This window comes from Chelonia mydas, chromosome 9, assembly GCF_015237465.2.
Source record: "Chelonia mydas isolate rCheMyd1 chromosome 9, rCheMyd1.pri.v2, whole genome shotgun sequence".
NCBI lineage: Eukaryota > Metazoa > Chordata > Testudines > Cheloniidae > Chelonia > Chelonia mydas.
The window spans coordinates 60,688,951-60,701,927 of record NC_057855.1 but is presented as its reverse complement, the minus strand read 5'-3'; the positions used below and the strand labels follow the sequence as shown (position 1 = coordinate 60,701,927).

Genomic DNA, 12,977 nt, shown 5'->3' with positions numbered 1-12,977 from the left:
ATTCCTCTGTTTTGCCTGCAATCAACAAGTGTATTTGTAAAAGAAAGGAATATTTTAAGCAATAATCTGCCATCCCAAAAGGGGTAGAAACGTGTTCTTTTTGTCTTTCAAAAAATCAGGAGAAGCTGGTACCAGCTAAAGAGCAACCCAAAATACCACGAATCTACTGTTGCGACGAAAATTGTATTTTGTGCTTTATGTTTGTTTTGTGGTATTTGTCTTGTTGCTTGCATTGTTGTGTATTGTGTTACAAAAAGAGAGGATACTGCATTAGGCAAAAAAGGATTAATAAGCATTTTAACTGTATTTACAAAAACCAATGTTGCAAAAGGCCAGAGGTCAAGGAACGCCAGTCTGTTAACAGGGAAACATCCTTAGGTGGTAAAAGCACATTTAAAGGCAAAATATGCATGAAACACAAGGTTTATCTGTTGGCGGGAATAAAAGGATGGACGTAAAAAATTTTGAAGCACAAAGTGAAATTACCAAGGGAAAAAAAGGGTATTAAAAACACTGGTTCCTTGAGAAAAAAAATCAGTAATAATTGGCAAGTCTTAATCAACTTCCAGCGCACCAGGCCAGCTGAATGCACCTGGGTGTTGTATAAAATTGAATGTAAGGAAAGGAAGGCCATTGGAACACCTTCCCTGATTACTATAAGGGGCAGTACATAAAGGCCCAGTGAAGGTCTAGCTGCCCTAATACTATCTCAATGTAAACTACTAAAGGTTATTGGATTTGGCTGGCAGCCAAGAGGGATGGGTAGCCTAAAAAAAGACCCCCAAGAAGTGAATGAAACTGCTTTGGGTGAAACTGGATTAGGAGTTGAAGTACTGGATGCTACTAACATAGAGTAATGGCAAACAAACGAAGTTATGTTACAGCTAAAATACAAGAATTGGAAAAGCCCATCAGTGTATCCTTGTCAAAATTAGAAATGGGACAACAATTATTTTCTAAAATACTGCCAGTATGGCAACAGCAAGGGAAAAAGAATCTGTTACTTTTAGCAGCGACTATGGATACAGTACAAGAAAATGTGTGCTTAGCATTAGCCTGTACACAGGCCCAGAAAATAAGTCAGCAGTTAGTTATTCAAATAATTTGGGAAGGCATGCAAGGAAATTTACCTTTGGAAATAAAAAAGTTGTTGTGGGAAAATGTTACAGAAGGGGAGAAGCAATTAATGATGTGGTAAAAAATTCGTAAATTTTACCCTAAATAAAGTTCAAAGGGTTCTACAAGCATATGTAGTAACCGTACACCCCAGTCTAACTATTAATATATATCCAGTGGTACCTGTAAAAATCCAATTAACAAAAAATGTGGCTATGTATTCCACTGATCATCATTCCTGGGCATATTTAAAAAACCCCAACAATGGAAAACCATTAACGTGTTTCAGTGTGTAGCCAATAAAAAATTGGGATGTGTGTGTAAAAATCAAAATTTACAAGAAAAAGATAAATGTTTCTATGTTAAAGACAAAAACCCTAACATTGTGTGTTTAATATATTCACTACACAAAAGTCAGCTGTTGTATATGCAGGAAGGGGATGGGTTTGTGTTAAAAGTCATTGTCCAATGGTAGTAGCAAATGATAAGGAATTGTATTTTATAACTTATTTAGTTAATAGATGTTTCTGCAACATTACAAAGATTAAAAGTTGTGATTTTGAATACTATGTACCTGTATGAATTGTAAACTACTTAAAGTTTAAACCACAGTTGTATCACAATGTAATGCCTGTAATCTTAGGCACGAATAGGACCATGATAAAAAAATTGTTAATCCATCCTATGTTACATTCGCATTTACAAAATATTGCAAAGACGGGAGAACAAATACGTATTAAAGTACAACATAATAATACAGAAATCACTCATGTACTAAAAACTATTGCAAATGCAGGATATCACTCGTGGTGGAAAACACTATTAGGGTGATCACCTTCTGCAACGGGTATGCTAAATATCATGGTTCACCCCATTGTGGTGATCACTGGAATCCAATTGGCTTTATTAGTAAGCATAGTAGCTTTGGCTTGCTGGATGAAGAGAACTGTTCGAAAACTTCAGAAAGCTAGCATGCAAAATCAAATAGGGTCCTGGTCAATTGTACCCAGGAGGCAAGCCCAAGCTCAGCAGGTCTGAGTATTGGACTTCTGAAATAGTAATGACAGCTTTGGTAAAAGCGTCATTAAGTAGTGGACTGTAAGGATAAGGCCTTTGTCTGCAGCCATATTGTAAGGCCTAAAGCCTAAGGCCTTCGTCTGCAGCCTGATTAAAAGAAGGGCCAAGCAGCAGCCATTAGCTGAGAAGCAGGACGTCACATCCTCACATTCCATCTAAATTTCATTAAAACAATGTAATATCAGGCTGTTAAGAAGGAGACCCCGTCCTAATGGCACCCACTATCCCCAGATAAAGAAACAGATCTTAAGATGGCTAAAGAAAACTTAGTTTGATAGCATTCTGTCTGTCAAGAAATCACTTATCAATAGTAGTGGTTGTGAAATCCTCATTTCTTTATTGTTTTGTCATTATGGTCCCCGCTTCCCTATTGTTTACCTGTATGATCTCTGTCTAGTTCTTTAATTGTTTCAGTCTGCTATATAATTAATTTTGCTAGGTGTAAATTAATTAGGGTAGTGGGATATAATTGGTTAAAGAATTATGTTACAATCTGTTAGGATTGGTTAGATAGATTTCAGTAAAATGATTGGTTAAGGTACAGCTAAAAAGGACTCAAATTTCACTATATAAACTGGGGTCCAAAAGGAAGTTCTTTGGGAATTAACTCTAGGACACAGCCCCAAAGATCAGAGCTGCCAGACCTCAACACGCTGCCAATGACACCATGCAGAAACTGGAGTCCCCCAGATGGACCTGATTCTGACTGGCCATCAAGAAAAGGTCAGCTGTCTTATTGGGAGTGGTGAGCACTGTATGTGTAGCGTGTGCAGTCTGTTTTTGGTGATTGTTAATAAATAGAGGGTATGTAGTATATTACTGTGTAAGGCTCTTTCACTGGCAAAAGGTCCTGCAAAGCTGCAGAAGTAGTATACACCCGGAGCCCTATGTATTAGGAAAGAGTGTGGGTACTTAAGGTCATAGAATAGTCATAGAATCATAGAATATCAGGGTTGGAAGGCACCTCAGGAGGTCATCTAGTCCAACCCCCTGCTCAAATCCCCAATTTTTGCCCCAGATCCCTAAATGGTCCCCTCAAGGATTGAACTCACAACCCAGGGTTTAGCAGGCCAATGCTCAAACCACTGAACTATCCCTTCCCCCCAGATTAGTTACACCCTGAGCCCTATGAATTGGGTACGGGTGGCCCTGAGCCCTATAAATTGGGTACGGGTAGGTAGGTGCTTTTCGCCTGGAGTCCTACGAATTGGGAAAAGGTGGGGGTGCCTAAATTAACCGGGTTACTCCTGGAGCCCTACAGACTGGGAAAAGGTGAGGTGCCCTAGTGTGTGCAGGTAACACATAGGCCTCCCCCCTGCTCTGCCTCTTCCCACAAGGCCCCGGGTCGCCTTTTCAACCCCAGACTGTCCAGTCAAAAACTGGCAACCCATTATGGCACCCAGACACTGAAGGCAAAAGCCGGACAGGTGGCAAACCTTGAGTGTGTGTAATTATCATCCTCATTCTATAGATGGGTAAAAAAAGTGATGCAGTGAGTCAGTAAACATGAGCATTAGACCTGGGGGTCAGGTAGTGTGCCTTGTATCACATAGACAGAGATAGAATCCAGTTTTTTGGGGCAGCATTCAACTCTCTTACATGAGACCGTCCTGTCTCTTCCTACTCTCCTGCCACAAGAACAAGGGGATGCCATGAATGAAAGGCAGCAGATTCCAAACTGATACAAAGAAATATTTTTTCACACAATGCAAAAATAGCATATGGGACTCAGTGCCACAAGATACCACTGAGGCCAGGATCTTAGTAGGGTTCTGACCATGACTGGATATTTAATGGCTAAGAACAGCAGGGTTTGTAATAGAAAGGATGAAATAAATAACCAAATGCTTTGGAAGGGCTTTAAGCCCTCCCGCTTCAGCGCATAGACCAAACTCTAATAACTGATGAGGTGAAGAAGAAACTTCCCTAGCCACCAGGCTATTCCACAGCTGCCACCATAGAGTTTGTCGAACCTTGCTCTGCAGCAGCTTTCACTGGCCACTGTCAGAGGCAGGATACTTGAGTAGGTGGAGCCTTGGTCTGGTCTCATTTAGTCTGACAGCTCCTGTTTATGCCAAGATGCAGAGAAACTGTCTCTGTGGATCTGCTATATTTATCTGTCAATTTATATTAGTGACATTTCCTAGTTGTGTATTTTAATAAGTCTAACTAAGCACCAGTCTCCTGGAACCAAGACTGTGCTGAACTCCAGGATTCTCCAAAGCAGAGCAGAGAGAATCCATCCCATCCAACATGATTAATTTGTTCCCATTTGAAGAATCTGCCAGAAGTTTTTACATCTGCATGAGATTAAAGGGATCATATCATAGGCAGTGAACAGGCAAGGTCATGTTCCCATGCTCCAAAGGAAGGGAAAGTCCCATTAGCAGGGCTGATGCTGTGAGGATGGCTCTGACCCAAAGCAGTAACAATTTGGTTCAAAACCAAGAAACAATTGTGCAGAGATGTCCAAAATGTCAGCCAATATATCATCATTTATTATTAAAAACAGCAGCAGTAATAGATAATGACAATGACGGGAGTTATGTAGTCCAGGGGTTTCTCAATCTTTTCCTTTCTGAGGCCCCACCAACATGCTGTAAAAACTCCATGGCCCACCTGTGCCACAACACCAGGTTTTCTACATGTAAAAGCCAGGGCTGGCGTTAGAGGGTAGCAAGTAGGACAATTGCCCAGGGCCCCATGCCACAGGGGGACTCACAAAGCTACATTGCTCAGGCTTCAGCTTCAGCCCTGGATGGCAGGGCTCCAGGGTTCAACCCCATGCGGTGGGGCTTCGGCTTTCTGCCCTGGGCCCCAGTATCTCTAATGCCAGCCCTGCTTGGTGGACCCCATGCAAGCGGCTCCTGCACCCCCTCCACCCCACCCCCAGGCCCCAGAGCCCTGGCTGAGAACCACTGATGTAGTCCACTGCCCTTAGATAAGGCATGTCTCCTCTTCTTACCTTTAGAAAGGCTGATACCACTGATCATGTTCCTTTTTTGCAGCTGGTAAAAGGCGATTTCTTGCAGACAGGCTCTCTCTAGCTCTGAGAGACTATGCAGGGGCGCAGGCTGCATTCTGACTCTCTGTTCCAACGTAGAAGCTTTGGTAAAATTCCCCTGAAATATAAATGAGAAAACATGGAAGGTGGAAAATCGAAACTGTTTTGCTTGGGAGAGGAGTGGTAAAAATCTGACACCGGTATAGAAACTTTCAATCCCAACTACCCCCACTTACACCAAAAAATACATCAATGATCTTCAGATTGCAAAGAGAAGCACTCAGAAGTGTGGAAGGCCAGCTGAGGTTCTGCAGCCAGCCTTAACTCTGGCCTCTGGGGCACATGTATCACTACAGTACAAGCCAAGATCTCTGGGTCCAGCCAAGCTGTGCATTCCTGATTCTGAGCGCAGAGGAGGGCCAGTTTAGTTCTCTTCTATATACGTTTTTATACCCCAGATTGAGCACCTTCCAGCAGTGCATAAGCCATGTGACTATTCATCTCTCACATGTTGGTTGTTCTCTCATCCTCTCCCTCAAAGGAAGAAGCATATGCAGTGGATTGTCTTCTTTTTGGCAGTGTGCCATTTTATTATTAATTGCCATTATTATTTTTTATTATAGCAAAGAAACAGGTCTGCTGTAGTTAAGGTCAAAACCAGCTTTCTGTTCTAAATGCTCTAAAATCTGTACAGTTATCAAATTGCCTTGAAATTTGGGATGCCTCACAGAGGGGCAAGGTAAGGGCAGTGACTCAAATTTGGGGGCATTTAACCAAGGGGTTCCCAAAATACAGCACCAAGGAAAAAACTTTTTTTAATAAACGTTGACAGATTCTGGTAACCTTTTTTGCTCACAGATAGTGATCAAACCAGGGTTCAGATCTTCACACCAGGGTCTCCATTGCTCAAGGGTTACCCCACCAGCGTGCCTGGCAACCACCAGCCCTTTTGAGGAAATCAGATTAAAAGAGTTTGCTTCTCCACTTAGATACTTGGGGAAGGCTCATTTGCCTATTCGCATGCCTAACAGATTATGCTGAGCATGTGAAGAGAGAGGGGCTAACCATCTGGAAAACTACTTCTACATAACAGGAGCTATATTCGGCTCATTGATTCTGAGCACTGGCACTGTAAGTTCAAATCCAGTTTGGGCAGAATTCTGAAGTAAAAGAGTAAGCATATTGCTCCAATCTGCCTCCACCAAAGTTTTTTTTAATTATTATTTTGGGGAAGTGTAATCTGAATACAGCAGAATATTCAGAAAATGTTAAAACTGTTTTGAAAACAAACTACATAAGCAAATGCTCCCTGGATGGGGAAGGTGATCAGGGATGCAAGAATAGGTGGGAATAGGGGAAGAATGGTTTGGGTCTGTCTCTCATTCAGGGATGCAATCCAGACTAATGAGGGATTGTGTCACTGCCTGCCCTGAAACCTGGGGTGCCTCACAGTGCTTTGTTGCTGTAGCTCCCAACCTGGGCCACTCACAAACAGCCTGACAACATGCAGGTCACATCCTGAGTGTCTGTGAATAGCCACAGCCCTGGTCCAGCAACTCGGACCCCAGCAGCCTGTCAGCAATACACCAGTCACACTCTGGCTTCCACCAGCCTCGATTACAACTTGCAGGGTGACCCCAATGCACTCCCAGTCCTGAATTTCCCCCCCAAACAGGTGTCCAGCATTGTCCAGCCCTCTCCTGGAGAGTTTAGACATTTTAGGTCCATTGCCCCTGTAAGGGACAAATATACAACAGTCTGCTACTTTAAATGGAGTTACCCAAACAATTCACAACGCTGGATTAGTTTTGATCAAGGAATAAAACACGGTTATTGAACAACAAAAACACAGCTTTTAAGTGAGTATAAGTGTAAGGCATTAAAGTCAGAAACAGTTACAAAAGAAATAAAGATAAATGCTTTCTAGTAACTAAATTTAACAAACTAGACTTGGTTCAAAGTAAAATTCTTACCACATGTTCCCAGCAACATAGCTGACCAAATTCTTAAATCAGGATCTGCCCCCAAAGGGCTGTTTCCTTTGTCTTCTCAGGTGAAGGAGTGAGCAAGAGAGAGAGAGAAAATACCAAGGGTGTTTTGCCCCTCACTTTTATAGTCCAGTCCCCCTTTGAAATGCATTTTCCTGAGGTTTAACCTACATAAAGTTCCTTCCTATGGCATCTCCTGGTTAAAGAGGTTCCATGCTGCTGCTTGCTAAAATACACCTCAATATTTTCCTGCCCCATTCCTTGCCAAAGAACGGCCACTGGATGGGTAATTGCCAATGAACATTGCTGACACCTGGATAGAGATTATTACAATGATGTGTAGGGTGTGAATACATGGGTGCATTCGATCACAGTCTGCAGTGAGGGAGTGGGTATTATGAGGAGGTGGATAATGGGAATGTGTGGTAAGGGTGGGAAGAGGGGTTGGGGACTCAGGGAGGGAAAGGGGAGAAGATGGGAGTGGTTGGTGAATTTGAGGTAGCAAAGGAAGTTGGGGGTTTAGGAGTGGGGGCCCGATAAGCCCTGAATTTGCCCCTTACATGTGCATGCTGGGCTCAGGGGGAGTCCTATCCTTCTGCAGGCGTCTGAGCCATCCTCCACCCATTGTGTGCTCTGGGATCTGGGGGACCCTGCTTCTCTTGTCTCAGCCCCTCTCCCTGCCCCTCCATATGAGCTGGGTTCTGGGGTGCAGGGAATGAAGTTAATAAATGTAAACACCTGAAATCCAGAAAATGAATAGTTAAGATACACATCCCCCTGTGTGGGGTGGGGGAGGGCAGGTCGGGGGCAGGGGCTAGGGGTATGGCTGGGGAAGTGTAGCAGAAGCAGAGGCAGGAGTGCCAGCTGGAGATGGGTAATGGGATTGAGGGGCCCAGCACACAGCTCCGGCTACATACCTACAGTAGGGTGCAGGCCTCCAGTGAGCTGCTGCCTGCGATACTGTACACAGCAGCACACGGCAGGAGACAGCACGGAGCAACTTCTTATCTGGTAATGGGTTCTGCAGGGCCAGCCAATGGCTTCGGCCTGGTCTACACTACGAGTTTAGGTCGAATTTAGTAGCGTTATCTCGATTTAACCCTGCACCCGTCTACACTACGAAGCCCTTTTTTTTGACTTAAAGGGCTCTTAAAATCGATTTCTTTACTCCACCCCCAATGGGGGGATTAGCGCTGAAATTGGCCTTGCTGGGTCAAATTTGGGGTACTGTGGACGCAATTCAACGGTATTGGCCTCCGGGAGCTATCCCAGAGTGCTCAGTTGTGACCACTCTGGACAGCACTCTCAACTCAGATCCACTGGCCAGGTATACAGGAAAAGACCCGCGAACTTTTGAATCTCATTTCCTGTTTGGCCAGCAAGGCGAGCTCACCTGCACAGGTCACCATGCAGAGCTCATCATCACAGGAGACCATGCAGTCCCAGAATCGCCGAAGAGCTCCAGCATGGACCAAATGGGAGGTACAGGATCTGATCGCTGTATGGGAAGACGAATCCGTGCTGGCAGAACTCCATTCAAAAAGACGAAATGCCAAAATATTTGAAAAAATCTCCAACGGCATGAAGGACAGAGGCTATAACAGGGACCAGCAGCAGTGCCGCGTGAAAATTAAGGCCCTCAGGCAAGCCTACCAAAAAACCAGGGAGGCAAACGGCCACTCGGCTCAGAGCCCCAGAAATGCCACTTCTATGATGAGCTGCATGCCATTGTAGGGGGTGCAGCCGCCACTACCCCAACCCTGTGCTTTGACTCCATCCAAGGAGTGGGAGGCAACACGGAAGCAGGTTTTGGAGGCGAGGAAGATGATGATGAGGAGGAGGTTGTAGATAGCTCACAGCAAGGAAGCGGAGAAACCGGTTTCCCCAACAGCCAGGATCTGTTTATCACCCTGGACCTGGACCCAGTACCCACCAAATCCACCCAAGGTGGGCTCCCGGACCCTGAAGGCGGAGAAGGGACCTCTGATGAGTGTACCTTTGTAAATATTATACATGGTTTAAAAGCAAGCGTGTTTAATGGCATTCGCGGCCAGTACAGCTACTGGAAAAGTCTTTTAACGTGTCTGGGGATGGAGCGGAAATCCTCCAGGGACATCTCCATAAAGCTCTCCTGGATGTACTCCCAAAGCCAATATAGCTACTGGAAAAGTCTGTTAACCTGTCTGGGGATGGAGCGGAAATCGTCCAGGGACATCTCCATAAAGTTTTCCTGGATGTACTCCCAAAGCCTTTGCAAAAGGTTTCTGGGGAGGGCAGCCTTATTCCGTCCTCCATGGTAGGACACTTTACCACGCCAGGCCAGTAGCACGTTGTCGGGAATCATTGCAGAACAAAGCACTGCAGTGTATGGTCCTGGTGTTTGCTGGCATTCAAACAACATCAGTTCTTTATCTCTCTGTGTTACCCTCAGGAGAGTGATATCATACATGGTCACCTGGTTGAAATAGGGTGGTTTTAGTAAGCGGACATTCAGAGGTGACTGTTCCTGCTGGGCTGTTTGCCTGTGCCTGAACAGAAATCTTCCCCACCGTTAGCCACGTGGTGGGGGGAGGGGTGAAGCCATCATCCCAGAGAATTGGGTGTGTGTCGGGGGGGGGGAGTTAGTTGGGTTTCTGCTGCACATGAACCCAAAAACCGCAGCCCCTCCTTTTAAATGGCCAACCCATTTTAAAGGGCCAACCCAACGGCTACTTCGTTTGGAAAATGAGGGCGCTGCTGTTTGAAGCCATTCCCACATGTTATGAAGTTTAAAGAAGCCAAAAGACTGTGGCTTACCATGGCTGCCTGCAAGCCGAATTCTGCTGCCCGGCCCTGCGTGAGTGATCTCTCACACCAAACCGGCATACCCTCAATAAGAGGCAAAATGCAACCTTGTAATGAAAGCACATGTGCTATGTAATGTTAACAGCAAGGTTTACCCTGAAAAAGCGTACCCATTGTTCTATAAAATGTGTCTTTTCAACTACCACTCTCCCTTTTTTTCCCCTCCACCAGCTGCATATGTTTCTTCTTCCCAGAGGCTAGCGAAGATTAGAAGGCAAAAAAAACGCACTTGTGATTAAATGTTCTCTGACCTCATGCTGTCCTCCCACACTGACAGAGCACAGCAAAATACCTGGAGGCTGACAATCTCAGAGTGCAGGAAAACACAATATGACCGCGAGGAGATGTGGCGAGCTGAAGATGGTAGGTGGCGTCAGCTTGCTGAAAGTAGGCAGGAGTCAATGCTCAGGCTGCTGGAGGATCAAACTCATGTGCTCCAGAGTATGGTTGAGCTGCAGGAAAGGCAACAGGAGCACAGACCGTCGCTACAGTCCCTGTGTAACCAACTGCCCTACTCCCCAAGTTCCATAGCCTCCACACCCAGACGGCCAACAACGTGGTGGGGGGGCCTCCGGCCACCCAGCCACTCGACCCCAGAGGATTGCCCTAGCAACAGAAGGCTGGCATTCAATAAGTTGTAAAGTGCTATGTGGCCTTGTCCTTCCCTCCTCCACCACCCCACCCAGTGCTTCCCTCCTCCACCACCCCTCCCGGGCTACCTTGGCAGTTATCCCCCTATTTGTGTGATAAATAAATAAAGAATGCATGAATGTGAAGCAACAATGACTTTATTGCCTCTGCAAGCAGAGATCAAAGAGGGGAGGGGAGGGTGCTTAGCTTACAGGAAATTAGATTTCAGAGTAACAGCCGTGTTAGTCTGTATTCGCCAAAAGAAAAGGAGTACTTGTGGCATCTTAGAAACTAACCAATTTATTTGAGCATAAGCTTTCGTGAGTTACAGCTCACTTCAGCAGGAGAGTGGGGTGGGGGGAGAGAAAACCTTTTGCAGTGGTAAACACCCATTTTTTCATGCTTTGTGTGTATAAAAAGATTTTCTATACTTTCCACAGTATGCATCCAATGAAGTGAGCTGTAGCTCACGAAAGCTTATGCTCAAATAAATTGGCTAGTCTCTAAGGTGCCACAAGTACTCCTTTTCTTTTTAGGAAAGTAGAGAGAAACCAGGGCCAGGGGGGCTTTCCATCAAGGAGAAACAAACAGAACTTTCACACCGTAGCCTGCTCAGCCATGAAACTGGTTTTTAAAGCTTCTCTGATGCGCACTGCACCATACTGTACTCTTCTAACTGCCCTGGTGTCTGGCTGCACATAATCAGCAGCCAGGCGATTTGCCTCAACCTCCCACCCCACCATAAACGTCTTCATAGAATCATAGAATCATAGAATATCAGGGTTGGAAGGGACCCCAGAAGGTCATCTAGTCCAACCCCCTGCTCGAAGCAGGACCAATTCCCAGTTAAATCATCCCAGCCAGGGCTTTGTCAAGCCTGACCTTAAAAACCTCTAAGGAAGGAGATTCTACCACCTCCCTAGGTAATGCATTCCAGTGTTTCACCACCCTCTTAGTGAAAAAGTTTTTCCTAATATCCAATCTAAACCTCCCCCATTGCAACTTAAGACCATTACTCCTCGTTCTGTCATCTGCTACCATTGAGAACAGTCTAGAGCCATCCTCTTTGGAACCCCCTTTCAGGTAGTTGAAAGCAGCTATCAAATCCCCCCTCATTCTTCTCTTCTGCAGACTAAACAATCCCAGCTCCCTCAGCCTCTCCTCATAAGTCATGTGCTCTAGACCCCTAATCATTTTTGTTGCCCTTCGCTGGACTCTCTCCAATTTATCCACATCCTTCTTGTAGTGTGGGGCCCAAAACTGGACACAGTACTCCAGATGAGGCCTCACCAGTGTCGAATAGAGGGGAACGATCACGTCCCTCGATCTGCTCGCTATGCCCCTACTTATACATCCCAAAATGCCATTGGCCTTCTTGGCAACAAGGGCACACTGCTGACTCATATCCAGCTTCTCGTCCACTGTCACCCCTAGGTCTTTTTCCACAGAACTGCTGCCTAGCCATTCGGTCCCTAGTCTGTAGCGGTGCATTGGATTCTTCCATCCTAAGTGCAGGACCCTGCACTTATCCTTATTGAACCTCATCAGATTTCTTTTGGCCCAATCCTCCAATTTGTCTAGGTCCTTCTGTATCCTATCCCTCCCCTCCAGCGTATCTACCACTCCTCCCAGTTTAGTATCATCCGCAAATTTGCTGAGAGTGCAATCCACACCATCCTCCAGATCATTTATGAAGATATTGAACAAAACCGGCCCCAGGACCGACCCCTGGGGCACTCCACTTGACACCGACTGCCAACTAGACATGGAGCAATTGATCACTACCCGTTGAGCCCGACAATCTAGCCAGCTTTCTACCCACCTTATAGTGCATTCATCCAGCCCATACTTCCTTAACTTGCTGACAAGAATACTGTGGGAGACCGTGTCAAAAGCTTTGCTAAAGTCAAGAAACAATACATCCACTGCTTTCCCTTCATCCACAGAACCAGTAATCTCATCATAAAAGGCGATTAGATTAGTCAGGCATGACCTTCCCTTGGTGAATCCATGCTGACTGTTCCTGATCACTTTCCTCTCATGTAAGTGCTTCAGGATTGATTCTTTGAGGACCTGCTCCATGATTTTTCCAGGGACTGAGGTGAGGCTGACTGGCCTGTAGTTCCCAGGATCCTCCTTCTTCCCTTTTTTAAAGATTGGCACTTCATTAGCCTTTTTCCAGTCATCCGGGACTTCCCCCGTTCGCCACAAGTTTTCAAAGATAATGGCCAATGGCTCTGCAATCACAGCCGCCAATTCCTTCAGCACTCTCGGATGCAACTCGTCCGACCCCATGGACTTGTGCACGTCCAGCTTTT

At 45.5% G+C, this 12,977-nt stretch overlaps 1 protein-coding gene across 4 annotated transcripts in view; it reads right to left on the bottom strand.

Moving 5' to 3' along the window:
• The window catches only part of ARHGAP36 (Rho GTPase activating protein 36), an 80,967-nt gene that overhangs the window by 50,336 nt on the left and 17,654 nt on the right, over nucleotides 1-12,977 (bottom strand). For all 4 annotated transcript variants that reach the window (XM_037909503.2, XM_037909501.2, XM_037909502.2 and 1 more), the window contains exon 2: nucleotides 5,159-5,315. In XM_037909503.2, the coding sequence (XP_037765431.1) occupies nucleotides 5,159-5,273 (115 nt within the window). In that variant the 5' untranslated portion in view covers nucleotides 5,274-5,315. The remainder of the gene's footprint in view (nucleotides 1-5,158; nucleotides 5,316-12,977) is intronic.